General features: G+C 46.2%; 1 protein-coding gene across 1 annotated transcript in view; it reads right to left on the bottom strand.

Moving 5' to 3' along the window:
* Nucleotides 1–606: 606 nt before the first annotated feature.
* LOC141735546 (mitochondrial nicotinamide adenine dinucleotide transporter SLC25A51-like) overlaps nucleotides 607–22,147 on the bottom strand; it is a 33,052-nt gene continuing 11,511 nt past the window's right edge. The window contains exon 2 of the mRNA XM_074568520.1: nucleotides 607–3,821. Within this exon, the coding sequence (XP_074424621.1) occupies nucleotides 2,910–3,821 (912 nt within the window). The 3' untranslated portion in view covers nucleotides 607–2,909. The remainder of the gene's footprint in view (nucleotides 3,822–22,147) is intronic.

The raw sequence follows: 22,147 nt of genomic DNA, 5'->3' as shown, positions 1-22,147 counted from the left end.
CCCTTTTTGGCTGCCAGGGCACACTGCTAACTCATATTCAGCTTGCCATCAACCCAGACCCCCAGATCTCTTTCCATGGGGCTGCTCTCCAGCCTCTTGTCCCCCAGTTTGTACGTATAACCAGGATTACCCCGTCCCAGGTGGAGAATCCAGCACTCGCTCTTGTTAAATTTCATACGGTTGGTGATTGCCCAGCTCTCCAGTCTATCCAGATCTCTCTGTAAGGCCTCTCTACCCTCGAGGGAGGCCACAAATCCTCTGATATAAAAATAACACTGATATAAGAGCGTACAAACACGATTACATGATTACACGATCACCAACTGGACCAGAGATGCCCCAGCCTGCTCCCAAACATCGCTCCCAAGCAGCAACACCCACCGCCCCCCCCACCCCCTACCCCCCCACCGTAGCTCCCTGCTACAGACTGGGCATGGCTCACATGGGATGGAATATCTGTGTCCCTGCCAGAGCCTAGGGAGAATTAACCCTATCCCCACCGGAACGAGGACAAGTATCATTGGGAAACTTAATGTTTTTTTGGGGGGTGAGGTTGGGTTTTGTGAGAAATAAGTTCCGGTCCGAATGAAATAGGCTCAGGCAGAATCCTCTGTGAAGCACACTTTTATTCACGTTCTTGCAAGAGCGGGTGACCTAGCAAGTAGGCACACTTCCAGGTCTTGAAACACACCTTTTTATTCCCCAATCCCGGCTGAATTTTTCCCTCCCCTGTTTCCCATTGGTTAGGTACTCCAGGGTTCACAGTCTGTCCGAGGCGCCTAAAATTCTTCCCGCATGTCCTGCCTCTGTTTACTTCTCCTTATGCTACACCTAAAGGGATTATCTGACTAGTTTCTTTCTTTCCTTTTTGGTAAAAGATTGCTCAATGTCATTAGCCCTGGTTAAATGTTTGACTCCCCTTCTAGACACTAATCCGGTAGGAATCAGTTTGTCCTTTTGTCTGTGTGATAAGAGATGTTCTACAAGCCTTTGCTGGAGCCTCTTTGTCTTAGTCATTCCCTTATCATGTCACCTCTGATGGAAACGGCTTTTCTCCTCTGCAAAAGCAATACTGGCCTTTCTTACATGGGCAAAGAGAAAGTACACCTTATATACATAAGTAAAACAAAAAAATTATTGTTAGTGTAATTCAGATCTTGAGAGTCTAATCATAATGAGTCTGGATCTAATTGTTACAGGAAAAGAAAGAATAATGATGTACTTAAAATTGTAACACACACACTTCTTCCTTTCCTTGGTGTTATGCTCACTCTTTCACTGCTCTTCTGGGTCCTAAAGTCAATGGTTTCATTCTGGTGGTGGGGTGCTTATGGTGAGTTGTTAGCATCTGTAGTCCATGGCCAGGAGAAATATGATGTTCATGTTGATGGTTTCTTTGTTTTTTTTCTTCCTCACTCTAGGATTTACTTGGGGTCATGTTTATATGTTTGCTAATACACTTTTCCACCTTTCTCTTTGTTGGTGAATGAAACATGCAAGTAACCTTCATGTGTAGCAGCTGACCACACCCCTGTCTTTACTGCATATCTGTTAACAAAATTACAAATGCTTGAAGTGTAAGTTATTAGCCACACAACTCCTTTTATTGCTTTACTGTATTATCACTGATAGTTTTACAGGGACTAAAGCCTAGGAAAAGAACAATTCAAGATAGTTTCTGAAAGCTTTCCTGCCCCCCATCCCCCAAAACAAATAATACTTTGTGAACTTTCATGCATAACACCCCCTCCCTCCAAAAAAGAAAAAAAAAGAAAAAAAATTAAGACAGTCACCTGTTTGGTAGTTATGCTTGCTTTCCCTTTAACGCCTTAAATGCTTATACTCAGAAATCTCACTTTGTCGGTGCTGATGTAAAATTCTGCCACAGCCCAAATTAAATAAAAATAGTTTGCAAAAGGTAAATAAAAAAGCTGTTAATCAAGTACTTTGACAATCAGAGGAAGCTGTATTACTGTTTGAGTGTTACAGAGAGAGATCAGTTTTTGTATGCTTGCAACAGAAACAAAGTAATACAAAAGCTGAAAACTTGCATATACCAAATTTGCAAGTAGAAGGTCTTTCAACAAGGAAGAACACTTTTAAAACTTGAGATAAAATCGCTGTTTTGCTCCTTCCACCTTTCCATTTCAAGGCACACACTTACATAGGCACAATCCCACTTTGCACTGGATCAGTTTACACTGAAGTTAAAAATTCACTAGCTACCCTTATGTTGATGAATGAGATGATGTTCGCGTTAAAGCTGAGCAGTGAAATGGTTGTCAAAATAGTTTGTGTAGGCTCAGTTTAAACTTGAGTTTCAAAAAGAAAGTCATCCTTCTATTTAAACTCCAAAGATAATTTAGAACCCCAAGAAACTGAAAGTTTAGTTCTTAACCCTCTGTAGTTTATCAAGCAAGAGAAGTAGCTTTCATTGGCCCCTTCTTGACTTCCATATTATACAATGTGTACAGTGAAAAATTTGATCACTGGGAGTATTAAGAAACATCAGAAATGATAGAATAAGCTACTAGACCAATATACAAATATTTTTTTACTTTGCATTTGTCTAGTTATTCCACTGTGGGTAAATTTATCCACCAGCATATAAGTACTTTAATTTGTTTAGAAGTATATTCAATTGCATCAAGATTTAGATGTATTGCCATTTACCCCATAAATTGAAGGCCGTTAATAAAACTAATTACCTTTCACACTAAGCAGCCACTAACAATATCACCCATCTCCCTACTGAAATGTAACTGCTGCTTTGAATTCTCTCCAAGTTTCATGGTACTTCATGTTATTCACAAAAAGTTCCATAAATTAATCTGTTCCCAGAGACTAAGTGACCTCAAATATACAAATACCCAAGTGAATAGAGAGACTTCAAAGGAAGGTAATGTTTTTCATAACAGCTTTAGCAAGAATTCATACGTTGCATTGATTATGCCCCAGGACAGGACAGAACGATGGTAATTCAGATGGACTCCTCTGAAAAGATGCATCAATTTTTTATCACGTTCTAGCCAGATTGTCACAAAAACTTTTGAAAAAGACTGAAATTCACCACCAATTTGAGATTGCATGCGAGCTTTTACAACATTCATTGGGAAAAATAAGGATCCCAGCATGGCACCCAACAGCCCTCCGCAGATAAAGTCATTGACCAAGTGAGTGCTATAAGAAGTTGCTTCAGGCAGACATTGTTTGATAGGTCCTCGTAGACCAAAGAAGAGGATGTTACTGCTTCCATTCCGGAGCAGAATAGGCACCAAACCCCGATAATATTCTCTAATCCCATAGACTTTTAGTACCTTGAAAGCCTGGTAAGTGTTTGTAAATTTGTCATGATGTTTGTAGTCCTGAAGCAAAGTCTGGACTCGTTCAAAAGGCGTAAGAAGGGCTTCCATGGTCCCTGCAAGCACTGCTGCCATGCTGCAAGTTAGAAGTTCAGGTGCACTTGTGTGACTATGGAGCAAGGAGGAGAAATCTTCATACAAGCCAAACATTAGAGCCAGGGTGGTCGTTTTTTGCATTAATGGAGGAAGGATTCCACGATAGAGATTTCGAATTCCATCTTTCTGCAGCTGATGTACCGCATCCTTTGTTTTCAGGCCATACAATTGTTGTCGAAAGAGGACCTTCTGGATGGGAAAGGTGACTGCTATATTGGTGAAGGCTGCACAATAGCCACAAAGATAATGTTTACCAGAGCTACCCTTTATGTGATGGCTGATATCTTGCTTTGAATTTGTTGGGACACAATCTTGTGAATCCATCTTTTTTTTCCCCTTAATATATATCTTAGATTTCTTTTCCTATGTCAAAAAAAGAAAAGAATGTGACCAAAATGGCATTTGACAGCTTTTTTAGTTCACACACATCATGTGCACACTGTTCAACATCACACTGTTCAACATTTTACATCCTGAAGGAACTTCATTAAATTCAGTGGAACACTGTGACAAATGCTCCATCTGATAGATGACACAAAATCCACAATTTTCTACAACAGATCCAAGGACCTGAAAAACTAGCCATTTTTTCCCTCCCTTTATGTTTTGCTGATTAAAACCAAACTAAATTATAACAAATAGACATATGAACCTGCCCAGTGCCACATTACAGCTGAAAATGTCAGGGAGAAATAGTAAGTTTACACATTATGTTGCCAGTACAGTATGTCAAGGAATTCAAATGCCGAATGTTCTGTTCTAACACTAGCAAGATATGATACAAATTACCAAGGTTTTGGAAAACACACACACTACACACACCTTAGCCTTACAAATTCTGATGATTCCTGCCTGTATTTCCCTGTGGCAGACAAATAAGAATTTTAATGATCAGCATTAGTTTACTATAGATAAGTAAAAGAATATAGAAAAGCTAAAGAATACATTGAGCTCTGCTAGAGCTAAGATCCTGAAGGACACAGTGAACAGAGTTTCATTAAATAACACATAGAATTAGTCCTTAATAGGTGATACATGATGTGCCACTGTTGCATAATATTGCGCTCTTTAATGTTTGCCAAGGAACAGCACCATAGAAGTGATTTACAAAGATGAAGCATTTATCCTGATATGAAGTTATGGCAGTAGTAATTCACATTGGGGAGCTTGTACCACTTCATCTATACTATTATATATTGTTCCTAGGATCAACTTAGTTCTATCTGCATATAGTAAAATAGCCACAACCACAACAAAGCTACAGTCTTATCTGGCACCCCACTTTTATATTAAGAGTTATACCAACTTCACTACTGCAGTGGGCAAGAGTGTCACTCAATAATAAAACACTGAGGATTCATAGGACTTTTGACATCTAGCCATCAGTTGTGTTGGCAATAGCAACCTGTGGCCAATATCACTTCTGATTTCTTTTGAGGAAAAAAAAGATCTAACTCAGTTTTATAAGTTATATATTTCTTTCTATGGAGTAGCTGGATTTATGAAGTAAGGAGCAGTTTAAAAATATAGCATTACCTTAATAATCCTCATGTGGTTTAAATAAGTTCTCATGCTCATGACTGAGAACTTAAAATGATCATGCAATGCAATTTTTCTCAGAAGTGTTTATGACAGACCCTTTGCTTTCAGCCGTAATTTCACAGGGTCTAGCTGTGTCACTGTGCTGGTTTTGGCTGGGATAGAGTTAATTTTCTTCATTGTAGCTTGTATGGGGCTATGTTTTGGATTTGTGACCAAAACACTGTTGCTAATACAGGGATGTTTTAGTTACAGCTGAGCAGGGCTTACACAGAGTCAAGGCCTTTTCTGCTGCTCACCCCACCCCGTCAGTGAGTAGGCTGGGGGTGCACAAGAAGTTGGGAGGGGACACAGCCGGGACAGCTGACCCCAACTGACCAAAGGGATATTCCATATCGTATGACATCATGCTCAGCATATAAAGCTGGGGGAAGAAGAAGGAAGGGGGGACATCTGGAGTTATGGCATTTGTTTTCTCAAGTAACCATTACACATGAGACCCCACCTGCAGTCCTGCGTCCAGCTCTGGAGTCCTCAGCACAAGAAGGACATGGACCTGTTGGAGCAGGTCCAGAGGAGGGCCACAAGGATGATCCAAGGGCTGGAGCACCTCTGCTAGGAGGACAGGCTGAGAGAGTTGGGGTTGTTCAGCCTGGTCCAGGGAGACCTTATTGTGGCCTTTCTGTATCTGAAGGGAGCCTATAGGAGAGATGGGGAGGGGCTGTTTACAAGGGCATGTAGGGATAGGACGAGGGGTAATGGCTTCAAACTGGAAGAGGGTAGATTTAGATGAGATATTAGGAAGAAATTCTTTCCTGTGAGGGTGGTGAGGCACTGGAACAGGCTGCCCAGGGAAGCTGTGGCTGCCCCATCCTTGGAAGCATTCAAGGCCAGGCTGGATGGGGCTTGGAGCAGCCTGGTCTAGTGGGAGGTGTCCCTGCCCAGGGCAGGGGGGTTGGAACTAGATGATCTTTAAGGTCCCTTCCAACCTAAACCATTCTATGATTCTGTGATGGAGCCCTGCTTTCCTGGAGATGGCTGAACACCTGCCTGCCAATGGGAAGTAGTGAATTAATTTCTTGTTTTGCTTTGCTTGCATGTGTGGCTTTTGCTTTAGTTATTAAACTGTCTTTATCTCAACCCACAAGTTTTCTCACTTTTACTCTTCTGATTGTCTCCCCCATCCCACTGGGTGGGGGAGTGAGCGAGCAGCTGTGTGGTGCTTAGTTGGTGGCTGGGGTTAAACCACGACAGTCCTTTTTGGTGCCCAATGTGGGGCTCAAAGGGTTCGAGATAATGACAGATTTGATTGGAATGTGCTAGATCACATTTATAGCTATTACTGCTGTTTAGCTATTAATTGGCAGGCTCCTGTGCTTGCCATGGGGCTTGCTTGCCTTACTGGAGATTAGAGACTAGTGCTTGTTGGTGGCTGCTTTTTGCTTTTGTTGCTTACTGTACTGCTTATCATCTTACTCTGCTGTGCCTGGGAACATTTTGATAACAGCAGTAGTGATGCATCTGGGCTAGCGGATGTGCAGATGGCCAGGGCATTGCTGCTGGTTTTGTGCTGCTGTACTGGACAGGATGGAACTCCAGTGTGAACTCGAATTGAAGGGACTGTGGATGAGTCCACGCAGGAGCAGATGCCCCGAAGCATCCCTGGCCGTGGATAAGTCCATGCCAGAGCAGGTATATCTCAAAGCCTCTGTGGCTGTGGTTATGTCTGTGCCGCAGCAGGTATACCTCTGAAGGGATTGTGGCCCAAAGATAAGTCCATGCTGGAGAAGGTACACCTCGAAGCATCAGTGGCTGTGCATGAGGTCATGCTGGAACACCTCAAATGTGTGGCCCATGACAGAGCCAGTATGTCCCTGGAGGGACTGCAGCCATGGATAAGGCCATGTTGGAGCAGGTTCACTCCTGAAGGGACTGTGGCTGTGGGTAAGGCCACGCTGAAGCAGGTATATCTCTGAAGGCATTGTGGCCCACGGATAAGGCCACGCTGGAACAGGTGCACCTCAAAGCAACTGTGGCTGTGGATAAGTCAGGTATACCCCTGAAGAGACTGTGGCTCATAGATAAGGCTCCATTTGGAGCAGGTGCATCCCTAAGGGACTGCAGTCGGTGGCTAAGTCCAAGCTGGAGCAGGGGCAAGGGGAGGAGTTCATTGTGATGTTAAACCCTATGGTCTGGTCCAAAGGGACCAGGGATGGAGACTAATGGAAATGCCTTTAAATTGTTGTAACCCTGGATTTCAGTTGCATGTTATAGGAATTACTATAGCAGGAACCATCCAAAACAATGGAGAACAAGCCTTACAAGGAGCAGTGCAAGTGCAGCAGTGACCTGACCTGAGCTGCCTTTGGTGCTCAATAACTGCATGCAACACACCACCTCTCCTGTCCTGAGTGACCACCATAAGAGATGGAGCCCAAAGTTATGGACTAAATGAACTCAATGGACATTTTGTGGACATTTTACAGACATTTTAAAAGGGGTGCTCCATAGACCACAAGTGGTGGAGTACATGAGCTGCTTCCCAATTAAAATTTATTACAAGGGAATCAGTTCTCATAAAGTAATAAAATCTTTGGATCACCTGTATTCCCAATATGCACAAATTTCTGCAGCCATTACAATAGCCAATTTCTGTGCAGAAGTCTGCCCCCCCCCCCCCCCCCCCCCCCGGTTTCAGAACACACTACAAGGGGACATAGGCGATTCTCTTTTTGACAGGTAACAATAAGATCAGAACAAATCATCAGGAGTAGTCATCATGGATTCAGCAAGGGGAAGTCATGCTTGACCAACTTGATAAACTTCTACGATGAAATGACTGGCCTGGTAGATGAGGGGAGAACAGTGGACTTTGACTATGTAGACTTCAGTAGGGCTTTTGACACCATATCCCATAAGATTCTCATAGGGAAGATGTTGAAGTATGGGCTGTATGAGCAGACAGTGAGGTGGAATGAAAACTGGCTAAATGGCCAGGCCCAGAGGGTGGTGATCAGTGAAACAAAGACTAGTTGAAGGTCAGTAACTAGTGGTGTACCCCAGGGGTCAATACTGAGACTGATCTTGTTCAGCATCTTCATTAATGACCTGGATGACTCGGCAATGTGTACCCTCAGAAAGCTTGCAGATGACCCAAAAGTGGGAGGAGTGGCTGATATACCATCGTGCTGCCATCTAGAGGGACCTCAACAGGCTGGAGAAATGGGCTGACAGGAACCTCATGCAGTTCAACAAGAAGTGTCACGCCCTGCACTTGGGAAGGAACAACCCCAGGCACCAGTACAGGATGAGGGATGACCAGATGGAATGCAATTCTGCAGAGAAGACCCTGAGGGGTCCTAGTGGACATCAAGTTGAACATTGACAGGGCTTTAAACTAGATGTGAAGGGGGATGGGGATGGTAATATTAGGCTTGTCTGTGACAAGTGGTGAGACATCACATCAGGGTTAGAGGGATGGGGCGCTAGGAAGGGCCTTCAACCTGTTGCCCTGAGGCATGCTGGGGATGCTACTTCATAGCCAAAGTCTTACGGAGATGAGACAGGGGCTCCTGAGGTAGTCCAAGTCAGCAGGGAAACACCCGTGAAACACCCCAAGGGGTGCTCCTCTAAGAAGGCATCACAGCCAACAGCCTGGCTGAGGTGCCTCTACACGAATGCACGCAGCATGAGCAACAAACAGGAGGAGTTGGAAGCTACTGTGCTACTGGAAAGCTACGACATAGTGGCCATTACTGAAACCTGGTGGGACGAATCCTATGACTGGAATGTGGCTATCAATGGCTACAGGCTGTTCAGAAGGGACGGGCGAGGAAGGAGGGGCAGAGGTGTTGCCCTCTATGTTAAGGAAGGGATAGAGTGTGACGAGACGTCCCTAAAGAACAGCCAAGAGGAAGTCGAAAGCTTATGGGTAGGAATTAGAGGCCGAGGCAACATGGGGAACCTTGTGGTTGGTGTGTACTACAGGCCGCCTGATCAAGGGGAACCTACTGATGAAGCCTTCTTCCTCCAGCTACCTGAGGCATCGTCGTGCTCGAAGGCTCTCGTCCTGCTGGGGGATTTCAACCACCCCGACATCTGCTGGAAAAGCAACATGGCAAGCTGTACACAATCCAGGTTCCTGGAGTGCCTCGATGATAACTTCCTAAGACAGGAAATAGACAGCCCTACCCGAGGGGATGCCATACTGGACCTCATAGTCACCAATGCCAGTGAGGTCATCAGGGATGTCAAGATTGGAGGCAGCCTGGGCTGCAATGACCACGTACTGGTGGAGTTCACGGTCCGGAGAGATATGTGCCAGACGAGGAGCCTAATCAGGACCCTGAATTTTAGGAAAGCAAACCTCCGGCTCTTCAAGGAGTTAGTCAATAGGACCCCCTGGAAAATGGTCCTCAGGGACAAGGGGGCAGAACAGAGCTGGCAGATCTTCAAGGATGCTTTCCATAGAGCACAAGAGCTCTCTCGATCCCCAGGTGTAAGAAATCAAGCAAGAAAGGGAGGAGACCAGCATGGCTGAGCTGGGACCTGCTGGTCAAACTAAAAGGCAAGAAGGAACTGCACAGGCAGTTCGAGCAGCATTGGGTGTCCTGGGAAGAGTATAGGGATGCTGCCCAGGTATGTAGGGACGAGGTCAGGAAGGCCAAGGAGCGGATGGAGCTGAACTTGGCAAGGGATGCTAAGAATAACAAGAAGGGCTTCTACAGGGATGTCAGCCAGAAAAGGAAGGTCAAAGAAAGCATATCCCCCCTGATGAGCAAGAATGGCAAACTGGTAACAACAGACGAGGAGAAGGCTGAGGTTCTGAATGATTTTTTTGCCTTGGTCTTTACTGCCAGCCTCTCTCCTCACACCTCCCGAGTTCAAGGACCACAAGGCGGGGACCTGGGGGAAAAAGTCCCTCCCACTGTAAGTGAAGTCAAGGTTCGTGACCACCTGAGGAACCTGAACACACAGAAGTCTATGGGACCTGATGAGAGGCACCCCAGAGTCCTGAGGGCATTGGCTGATGTAGTTGCCAAGCCACTCTCCATGATATTTGAAAAGTCGTGGCAGTCAGGTGAAGCCCCTGGTGACTGGAAAAAGGGAAACATTGCAGCCATTTTTAAAAAGGGTAGAAAGGAGGACCCTGGGAACTACCGCCCTGTCAGCCTCACTCACCTCTGTGCCTGGGAAGATCATGGAACAGATCCTCCTAGAAGCTATGCTAAGGCACATGGAGGACAGGGATGGGATTCGAGACAGCCAGCATGGCTTCACCAGGGGCAAGTCCTGCCTGGCCAACCTGGTGGCTTTCTACAATGGAGTGACTGCATCAGTGGACAAGGGGAGAGCTATGGATGTCATCTATCTGGACTTCTGCAAGGCCTTTGACATGGTCCCCCAAAACATCCTTCTCTCTTAAGTTGGAGAGATACGGATTTGATGGGTGGACTGTTCGGTGGATGAGGAATTGGTAGGATGGTTGCATCCAGAGGGTGGTGGTCAATGGCTTGATGTCAAGATGGAGATTGGTGACAAGTGGTGTCCCTCAGGGATCTGTATTGGGACCGGTGCTGTTCAACATCTTCGTCAATGACATAGACAGTGGGATCGAGTGCACCCTCAGCAAGCTTGCCAACGACACCAAGCTGAGTGGTGCGGTTGACATGCCTGAGGGAAGGGATGCCATCCAGAGGGACCTGGACAAGCTCAAGAAGCGGGCCCTTGTGAACCTCATGAGGTTCAACAAGGCCAAGCACAAGGTCCTGCACAAGGGTCGGGGCAATCCCTGGTATCAATACAGGCTGGGGGATGATGTGATAGAGAGCAGCCCTGCGGAAAAGGACTTGGGGGTACTGGTGGGTGAAAAGCAGGACATGAGCCAACAATGTGCGCTTGCAGCCCAGAAAGCCAACTGTATCCTGGGCTGCATCAGAAGAAGTGTGGCCATCAGGTCAGGGGAGGTGATTCTCCCCCTCTACTCTGCTCTCATGAGACCCCACCTGGAGTACTGCGTCCAGCTCTGGAGTCCTCAGCACAGGAAGGACATGGACCTGTTGGAGTGGGTCCAGTGGAGGGCCACAAAGATGATCCAAGGGCTGGAGCCCCTCTCCTATGAGGACAGGCTGAGAGAGTTGGGGTTGTTCAGCCTGGAGAAGAGAAGGCTCCAGGGAGACCTTATAGCAGCCTTCCAGTACCTGAAGGGGGCCTACAGGGAAGCTGGGGAGGGGCTGTTTGCAAGGGCATGTAGTGATAGGACGAGGGGCAATGGGTTTAAACTAGAGCAGGGCAGGTTTAGATTAGACATTAGGAAGAAGTTCTTTACAATGAGGGTGGGGAGGCACTGGCCCAGGTTGCCCAGAGAGGTGGTGGAGGCCCCAGCCCTGGAGACATTCAAGGCCAGGCTGGATGAGGCTCTGAGCAACCTGCTCTAGTTGAAGATGTCCCTGCTGACTGCAAGGGGGTTGGACTAGATGACCTTTTAAGGTCCCTTCCAACCCAACACAGTCTATGATTCTATGAGCCAGCAATGTGCCCTTGCAACAAAGAATATCATTATTCTGGGCTGCATGAGGAGGAGTGTTGCCAGCAGGTCAAGGGAGGTGATCACTCCACTTTATTCAACACTGTTAAGGCCACACCTGGAGTACTCTGTCCAGTTCTGGGCTCCCCCAGTACAAGATTATACTGGGTTTGGCTGGTATAGAGTTAATTTTCTTCATAGTAGCTGGTATGGTGCTATGTTTTGGATTTGTGCTGAAAACAATGTTAATAATGCAGTGATGTTTTAGTTACAGCTGAGCAGTGCTTACAGTGTCAAGGCCTTTTCTGCTTCTCACACTACCTCGCCAGTGAGTAGGCTGGGGGTGCACAAGAAATTGGGAGGGGACACAGCTGGGACAGCTGACTCCAACTGACCAAAGGGTTATTCCATACCATATGACATCGTGCTCAGCAATAAAACCTAGGGGAGGAGTTTGCTGGGGCGGCCATTGCTCAGGAACCAGCTAGGTGTCGGTTGTCTGGTGGTGAGCAATTGTTGGGTTTTTTCATCACTTGTTTTCCTTGGGTATGCTTTTCTTTGTTTGTTTTTCTTTTTTCTTATTAAACTGTCTTATATGAACCCACAAGTTTTCACAGTTTTACCCTTCCAATTCTTTCCCCCATCCCACTGGGACAGGGAAGCGAGCGAGTGGCTGTGTGGTGCCTAGTGGGGTTAAACCATGACAGTCCATTTCCGGGCCAATGCATAACTCAAAGGGTTTGAGATAACAACAGATTTGACCGGAGTGTATTGGAGGGAACTTATTATATCTGTTTAACAGTTGCTGGTCGTGATGTTGACTTATCTGTTCTTGACTTTGGTTTATCAGATCCACACAATGCTCGCTTTTTTTGCTGTACATCAAATTTGAGAGCTTGTTAAAGGCTGGTTTTAGCTTTTGCAGTTTGCTGTGCTTGGTGGTGTTTTGCCTGGGAGAATTATGATAAAAGCACTGGCCTTGAGCCTAATCTGGTATTTGGGCCCTCCATTAATGCCTTCCCTGTACTTTGGGAACCATCTCATGGAGACAATTAACAATTATACTTTTTCCCTTTTCACCTCTGAGAGGCATTCGGTGGAGGAAACACAGAATGGCACCTTCCCCTTCTCCTGTGGGGTAGATGTTTTCTCCCTTGTTACAATAACTCTTCAGTATCTCAAACATCCTTGGGTAACCAAAATACTCATATCAATACTTCTCAAGAATATTTTTTTTGCTTTTTCTAAGGTTAACCAACTATTTAGGAATATCACCCAGGGATATGCCTCGAGATAGTGTGGTTATGGGTGACAAGGCGTGTGGGAGAATATGGGCAGGTACCTAGAACGGTTGTCACCGATGGTCTGTAACTTCACTCCTGAACAAGTGCAAGGTCCTGATGAAGTGTTAGAATGTTTGAAAAAAAGATGCCCTGGCCCTGGCTATGCCAAAGAGACACAACTTCTCGCACTGTGCTGAGGCCTGGCCTACGCCTACCAAGCACTATTCATCACTATTCAGCACCCTCAAGGAGAAGAGAGGGCCTCTGGTTCTGAAGACATACAAACAGACACTGTGGCTAAACCAGAGACCCAGCCCTCAACTATATCTTTTGCCCGGATAGTCAAGAAGAAACAATGGAAGCGGAGGTCAACTTGTTTAGTAAGGGAAGAAGAAGCTTCTCCTAAGAGGGAGTAGGAGAGAGAATCAGAAGAGGCAGCCTGTTCTGCAGGGCAGTCACAATAACAGGAGAGGGAAGAGACTGAAAGCATAAACAAGTCAGAAACCACCTGATCCCTATCCTTGAGTGAGCTGCAAGATATGCAAAAAGATTTCAGTGATCAACCAGGCAAGCAAATTATCATCTGGTTGCTCTGATGCTGGGATATTGGGGCCAATAGTCAGGAAATAGAGGGTAAGGAAGCCTGGCAGCTGTGATTCCTTGCTAGGAATAAGGCCATTGACAAAGGAATTGGAAAAGGGGCAACAGTCCTCAGCCTCTAGAGGTGCCTCCTGTTGAGCGTGAAGGAAAGATATCCCTTCAAGGAAGATCTTGTAAATTACCAAGGCAAGTGGACCACCACTGAGGGAGGTATCCAGTATCTGAGGGAATTAGCTGTGGTGGAGGTGATCTATAGCAACCAGGTCAATAACCAGGCATCCAAAGACCCAGATGAAATCCGGTGCATGTGGTCCATGGTGGCGAAAGTTTGTACAAAGTGCACCGACATCATATGCCAGCACCCTGGTGATAATGAGCTGGACAGACACAGAGGCACCAACTGTGGCTGGATTGGCCAGCCAACTCCAGTGATTCAAAGAGAATCTCTCTTCCTCCCTATGGGCCTGCGTCTCAGCTGTGGAGAGACTGTTCCAACAGTTACAGCAATTCAAAGGGAATATGTCTTCTTCCTCGCCCATACTGACAAATAGCTATTAAGAGCCATACTTTTTCTGCTCAAGGGAGAGTGTACCGGTGATGCACACTACATACCACCCTGTGGTTCTATCTGCGCAACCACAGGAGGACATGAGGAAGTGGGATGGTAAACCTACCTCGAAACTAGAAGCTTGAGTATGGGAATCACAAGAAAAAAACAACAGTCAAACGTCATTCATCCAGGAAATTTACTGCTCGAGTTTCTATAGAGCAGAATAGAAGGGAAGATCTTACTTCTGAACCTAATAAAGGGACTTCTGGTTTGCAGTTACAAAAATCAAGTAATGATTACTCTGTCCAGGAATAAAAGGGCCCTGCCCCCAGCCAGGCAGAGGAAAGGGATGACTGGATGGTGTGGGTTCGATGGCCTGGCACATCAGACCAGGAGTATAAGGCTCTGGTGGGCACCAGTGCACAGTGTACCCTAATGCCATCAGGATACAAAGGGGCAGAACCCATCTGTATTTCTGGAGCGACAGGGGGATCCCAACAGTTCTCTGTGTTGTAGGCTGAGGTGAGCCTAACTGGGAATGAGTGGCACCCTATTGTGACTTGCCCAGAGGCCCCGTGTATCCTTGGCATAGACTATCTTAGGAGAGGGTACTTCAAGGACCCAAAGGGGTATCAGTGGACTTTTGATATAGCTGCCTTGAGTACAGAGAAGATTAAACAGCTGTCTTGCTTGTCTGGTCTCTCAGAGGATCCTTCTGTTGTGGGGTTGCTGAAGGTCAAAGAACAGCAGGTGCCAATTGCTACAATGACAGTACACCAGTGACAATATTGCACCAACTGAGACTCTGATTCCCATCCATAAGCTGATTTGATGACTGGAGAGCCAAGGAGCGATCAGCAAGACTCACTCACCCTTTAACAGTCCCATATGGCTGGTGCAAAAATCTAATGGAGAGTGGAGGCTAACTGTAGACTATCGTGGCCTGAATGAAGTCACGCCACCGCTGAGCGCTGCCGTGCCGGACATGCTAGAGTTCCAATATGAATTGGAGTCAAAGACAGCCAAGTGGTATGCCACAATTGATATCGCTAATGCGTTTTTCTCAGTCCCTTTGGCAGCAGAGTGCAGGCCACAGTTTGCTTTCATGTGGAGGGGTATCCAATACAACTGGCATCGACTGCCCCAGGGGTGGAAACACAGCCCCACCATTTGCCATGGGCTGATCCAGACTGCACTGGAACAAGAAGCAGCCCCTGAACACCTGCAATATATCAATGACATCATTGTGTGGGGCAACAGAGAGGCAGAAGTGTTTGAGAAAGGGAGAAGAATAATCCAGATTCTTCTGAAAGCTGTTTTTGCCATAAAACGAAGTAAGGTCAAAGGACCTGCACAGGACATCCAGATTTTAGGAATAAAATGGAAAGATGGACATCATCATATACCTATGGATGTGATCAATTAAATAACAACTACATCTCCACCAACTAACAAAAAAGAAACACAAGCTTTCTTAGGTGTAGTGTTTTTTTGGAGAATGCATATTCCAGGTTAGAGTCTGATCGTAAGCCCTCTCTGTTGAATGACCTGGAAGAAGAACGGTTTTGAATAGAGCCCTGAGCAGTGACAGACAATTGAACAAATTAAATGGGGGAGAGTTTGTGTGATACTCCTTGGGCCAGTCCAGACAGGACAAGATGTGAAAAACCTCCTTTACACTGTAGCCAGGGACCATGGCCCCACCTGGAGCTTCTGGCAGAAAACACCTGGAGACACTCAAGGTCAACCTCTAGGGTTTTAGAGCTGGAGATATAGAGGATCTGAGGCCTGCTACACTCCAATTGAAAAAGAAATATTAGCAGTATATGAAGGGGTTTGAGCTGCTTCAGAAGTAGTTGGTACTGAAGCACAGCTCCTCTTGGCACCATGATTGCCTGTGCTGGGCTGGATGTTCAAAGGGAGGGTCATGTAACTGATGCTACATGGAGTAAGTGGGTTGCACTGATGACCCAACAGGCTCGAATAGGAAACTCCCAGGAAACCCAACTGCCCAGGAATCTTGGAAGTGATCATGGACTGGCCAGAAGGCAGAAACTTCAGAGTGTTACCAGAGGAGGTGACTTGTGCTGAAGAGGCCCCACTGTATAACAAATTAGCAGAAAATGAGAAGCAATATGTCCTTTTTACTGATGGTTGGCTTTAGATGTTGATGAATGATAAAAGTGGTCAGTACTCTATCTCTATACTGATTCATGGATGGTAGCAAATGTCCTGTGGGGGTAGCTACAGCAATGGAAGGAGACCAACTGGCAGCACAGAGGTAAACCCATCTGGGCTGCTGAACTGTGGCAAGATATTGCTGCCTGGGTGGAGAACCTGGTTGTAAAAGTACGTCATGTAGATGCTTACATACCCAAGAGTCATGCCACTGAGGAACATCAAAACAATGAGCAGGTGGACCAGGCTTCTAGAATTCAAGTGGCTCAGGTGTATCTGGACTGGAAACATAAGGGTGAGCTATTTTTAGCTCGATGGGGCCATGACACATCAGGACATTTAGGAAGGGATGCAACATAGAAATGGGCTTGTGATTGAGGAATGGACTTGACTATTGATGCTATTGCACAGGTCATCCATGAATGTCAAATGTGCGCCATAATCAAACAAGCCAAGCAGCTAAAGCCTTTTTGGTACAGAGGACGATGGCTGAAATATCAATATGGGGAGGCCTGGAAGACTGATTACATCACACTACCATGAACCTGCCATGGCAAGAACCACATGCTTACAATAGTGGAAGCGACTACCAGATGGTTAGAAAAATACCCTGTGCCCCGTGCCGCCGCCCAAAACACTATCCTGGGCCTTGAAAAGCAAGTTTTATGGTGACATGGCACCTCTGAAAGAATTGAATCAGACAACAGGACACATTTCCAAAACAACCTCATAGACACCTGAGCATGGCATTGACTGAGTGTATTATGCACCAGCCTCTGGGAAGACGGAACGATACAATGGACTGTTAAAAACTACACTGAGAGCAATGGGTGGTGGGACATTCAAGCACTGGGATACAAATTTAGCAGAAGCCACTTGGCTAGTTAACACTAGAGGACCTACCAATCGACTTGGCCCTGCCCAACTGAAATTCCTATGTACTGTAAATGGAGATAAGGCCCCTGTAGTACACATAAGGAACTGGCTGGGAAAGTCTGGGTTACTCCTTCCTTGGGAAAAGGCAAATTCATTCATGGGATTACTTTTGCTCAAGGACCTGGGTGTACTTGGTGGGTAATGTGGAAGGATGGGGAATTCCGATGTGTACCTCAAGGAGCTTTAATCTTGGGTGAAAATAACCCATGGTTTGAGTTGTATGATGCCATTGCTGTATGATGCCAGTGTTATATGATGCTGTATGTCACCACTGCTGTGGCTGCCATGTGTCAAAGGTATTATAGCAGGACTCACCCAAAGCAATGAAGACAATCTCGTAAGGAACCAGGCAAGTGCAGTGGTGATGCAACTTGAGGTGGCTTCAGTGTGCAACAATCCAACACAACACACCATCTCTCCTTTCCTGAGTGACCCCCATAACAGATGGAGCCCAACGTCATGGACTAAATTAATTCAATGGATATTTTATGGTAACTTTATGAACATTTTAGAGGGCTGTCCCACAGACTAAGGGAATGACCACCCTCTCGGTAAATAAATGTTTCATAATATCTAGTCTGAACCTCCCCTGACACAGCTTTGACCCATTCCCACGTGTCCTATCACTGGGTACCAGGGAGAAGAGCTCAGCACCTCCCTCTCCGCTTCTCCTCCTCAGGAAGCTGTAGAGAGCAATGAGGTTGCCCCTCAGTCTCCTTCTCTCCAAACTAGACAAACCTAGTGTCCTTAGCCGCTCATCTCACAGTTGGACAACTTGTCCAGAAGGATGCTGCGAGGGACAGTATCAAAAGTCTTACTAAAATCCAGAAAAACTACATCAACCACCTTCCCTTCATCCACTAGGTGGGTGATCATATTGTAGAAGGAGATCAAATTAGTTAGGCAGGACTTTCCCTTTGTGAACCCACGTTGACTGTGCCTGATGATTGCATTGTCCTTCAAATGCCTTTCGATAGCACCCAGTATGATATTCTCCATAATTTTTCCAGGTACTGAGGTTACACTAACAGGTCTGTAGTTTCCTGGGTCTTCCCTCACACCCTTCTTGTAAATTGGAATAACGTTGCCTAGCTCTGAGCAGTGGGGACCTCCCCAGACTTTGTTTTGGATTTGTGATGAAAACATTGTTGATAACACACTGATGTTTTAGTTATTGCTGAGCAGTGCTTACACAGCATCAAGGCCTTCTCACGCTGCCTCGCCAGTAAGTAGGCTGGTGGGTGCACAAGAAGTTTGGAGGGTGCAAGAAAACTCTAAGTATTGTTTTTGCAGAGGAACAACTTGGCCAGTCTGCAATGATGTAGCTAGAGAATGATTAACAACACAAAGGCTGATCAAGAGACATGCAAGAATGCTCATCCCTTAGACAAAGGAGAAACCAGTCTATGCCAAAACAGGGAAGAAAGAAACAGGTGAAGTAAGGGGTTTAGGAGGGGTGATGGGGAGAAGTAAACAGAGGCGGAGCGAACGGGAGTAGTTTTAGGCGAATCGGATAGGCTGTAAACCCTGGAGTACCTAGCCAGTGGGGAAACAGGGGAGGGAAACTTCGGCCGGGGATAGGAAATAAAAAGAAGTTACTTCGGGACCTCAGGTGTGCCTACCTGCTAGGTCACTCCTTCTTGCAAGAATGTTTAAATAAAACGTGCTTCGTATCGAGCACTGCCTGAGCCGTGGTTATTGGATAAGGAGCATTTCTCACAATGGGACACAGCTGGGACAGCTGACCCCATCTGACCAAAGGAATATTCCATACCATATGACATCATGCTCAGCAATAAAACTGGGGTGAGGGGGAAGTTTTCTGGGGTTGCCATTGTTCATGAACTGGCTGTGCATCAGTCGGCTGGTGGTGAGCAATTGGGTGGCTTTTTTTCAGTGCTTGTTTTTCTTGGTTTTGCTTTTCTTTGTTTTTTAATTTCTTTTCTTTGTTTGTTTTTTTTTTCTTAGTAAATTGTCTTTATCTCAACCTATAAGTTTTTGCACTTTTACCCTTCCAATTCTCTCCCCCATCGCATTGTGGGGGAAGTGAGCAAGCAACTGTGTGGTGCTTAGCTACCTACTGGGGTTAAACCACAACAGACATGGTTGACATACTAGACATGGACATACTACAAAGAGTTCAACAAAGGGCCACAAAGATGATGAAGAGACTGGAGCATCTCCTATGAGGAAAGGCTGAGAGAGCTGGGACTGTTCAGCCTGGAGAAGAGAAGGCTCAGGGGGAATCTCATCAATGTATATAAAGGGTGCATATAAAGGGAGTGTGCAAAGCAGCCGGAGCGAGGCTCTTTTCAGTAGTGCCCAGTGACAGGAGAAGAAGCAATGGGCAGAAGCCGAAACACAGGTGGTTCCGTGTGAACATCAGGAAACACTTTTTTACTGTGAGGTTGCCCAGAGAGGTTGTGGATATTTGAAAGCTGCCTGGACATGGTCCTGGGTAACCTGCTCTCGGTGGACCTGCTTGAGCAGGGGATGTTGGACCAGATGACCTCCTGAGGTCCCTCCCAACCTCAACCATATTGTGAATCAATGGGCAACTCCCCCAAGCACCTTTCGGCCTGAGGGTAGTAACTGTCATAATGTATTCCATACCCCTAGGGATGCGGGGGAAGAGCCTTTTGGGATTGCACAGGACTTATGGGATCTTTAGGGGAGGAACCAAAAGTGGGGAATGAGAGGGATCTAGGAGACTTGGGGAGGAACAAGTGTGGGGGAAATAGAAGGATAAGGGGATAAAAAAGGCCAGCTGTGTATAAGCAGGTGGCCAGTCAGTATGCTTGTCTGACCATGCCCTGTGCCTGACCAACGCAGCCTGTCTTGTCATTAAATTACATTTCTAACTAGTTTCCTGGATGAAGGGCTCTCAATTCTCTGTGCATGTGCGTATATACAAAGATCTAAGTGCCACCGACTGCAGTGGGGATCACAGGCCATGTGTCCGCGGTGCCAGCAAATGGAGTGAGCAAGTGAGGGTATGTAAGTCAGTGCATGATCACTAGCGACTATCAAATCAGAATAGCCAGCAAGTAGGTGAAGTGGCTTGGGAGCCAGGTATGCGTGTGTCTCTAAGGGTGAGGCACGTGGAGGAATTGGCTATCAGAGGGACCAGGGTGTCCAAGCCAACTGCCAAAGAGACTGTGGGGTCTGGGGATGGAATAAAAGACTCATTTATGTGTGTATGTGTGTGTGTGTTTCTGTGGGAGGCAACTGGGGAGACTGGGGGGATCCAGGGCCCAGCTACTGGGTAGATTGAGTGTCTAAGCCCAGCTACTGGAGGATCGATCCAGTGTGCGCATGTGTGTATTGCTTTTGTGAATGTGTCTAACTGTTTAAAGCTAAACTACATGAATTAGAGATAGTAAGCTACTACATGAATGTTCTTGTTAAGGAACAAAACATCCTAGGCTATTTTAATTTAATTCTCTGAGCAATGTTAGAGTTGAGATCTTACACATGAGCATTTGTAAAGTGCAAAGCTTTGTTCGGGTCATATATATTATGTGCTAGGCACATGGAACATTCAGAAAAATGCATTAATACTTCAGGTTATTAAATATGTGCAATGCAGCTAAGTCAATAACAAGATTATATTTTTGAAAGGCTTAGTTTGATACATTGTCTGATTTTCCCTTTTTGGTTCAGTGATGCTTTACCTTTCAGCAACAGCTGGTGGCAAAGATTCCCTTGAAGTACTTGCAGTATATCTATATTTATCATAAATGGTGGGGTTTTGCTAGCAGGGGGCTGCAGGGATGATCTGTGCATGCATAGGCCATGAACTGTCCTGTGCTAGTCACAGCTGGTTACAGCCAGCTTAGCAACTGATGAAAACAACCCACCACATACCGAAACTTCAACCAAGGGAACACATGACACCTCTGCACAAACATATTTTACAAAGGGTGGTAGCAGCTAGGGGCAGGACACACAGGAGGAGACATGCGAGGACACATGTGAGGAAAAACAGAGACACAAGGAAGGGGACACTGTTGGGGACACAGCTGGAGACACTCTCAGAAGTAGTTGTTCCATGCCAGAGGAGGTGGTACGCTTCTGAGGGGACTACAGCTCATGGATAAGACACACCTAAAGCAGGTACACCCCCAAAAGGGGCTGCAGCCTGTAGATAAACCCATGCCAGAGTAGAGGAAATGAATAAAAAGACAGGACCAGTGGAAGAAAAACCACTATCATAGAATCATAGAATCTTCATGGTTGGAAAGGACCTTTGAGAACATCAAGTCCAACCATACACACACAAAAAAACCCCCTACAATCTCTGCCACTAGAACATGCCCTGAAGTGACACATCTAGACGTTTCTTAAACACCTCTAGGGCTGGTGACTCAACCCCCTCCCTGGGCAGGCTGTTCCAGCGCCTGACCACTCTTGCAGTAAAGTAATTCTTCCTAATATCTAACCTAAACCTCCCCTGCTGCAGCTTCAGCCCATTTCCTCTGGTCCTGTCATTATTCACCTGGGAGAAGAGGCCAACACCCACCTCTCTCCACCCTCCTTTCAGGTAGTTGTGGAGGGCAATGAGGCCTCCCCTCAGCCTCCTCTTCTCCAAGCTAAACATGCCCAGCTCCCTCGGCCTCTCCTCATATGCCCTGGTCTCCAGAGCCCTCTCCAGCCTGGTAGCTCTCCTCTGGACACGCTCCAGCACTTCAATGTCCCTCTTGTACAGAGGGGCCCAGAACTGAACACAGCACTCGAGGTGAGGCCTCACCAGTGCCGAGTACAGAGGCACCATCATTCCCCTGCTCCTGCTGGCCACGCTGTTCCTGATACACTGTTCCAAACATCCTGCACTGCCTGTTGCCTCACTGAAGGGACCAAGTGTAATGCATGGCAAAAATAAGGGCAGTGGAGAGCAGGGAGGGGGGAAGAAAGGTGTCTGGACTGAAGTTGAGCCTGGGGAAGGGGGAAGAAAGGTGTTTCAATACCTAAATTAATAATTAAATTTAATTTATTGCCAATTAACATATTTTTAAGTGAAATTCTCTGGGTCAACTCTGTCTTGCCCATGACAATATCCCAACCATTTCCCTACCAA

Source organism: Larus michahellis, chromosome W (assembly GCF_964199755.1).
Source record: "Larus michahellis chromosome W, bLarMic1.1, whole genome shotgun sequence".
Classification (NCBI taxonomy): Eukaryota; Metazoa; Chordata; class Aves; order Charadriiformes; family Laridae; genus Larus; species Larus michahellis.
This window is presented reverse-complemented; position numbering and strand designations above follow the sequence as displayed.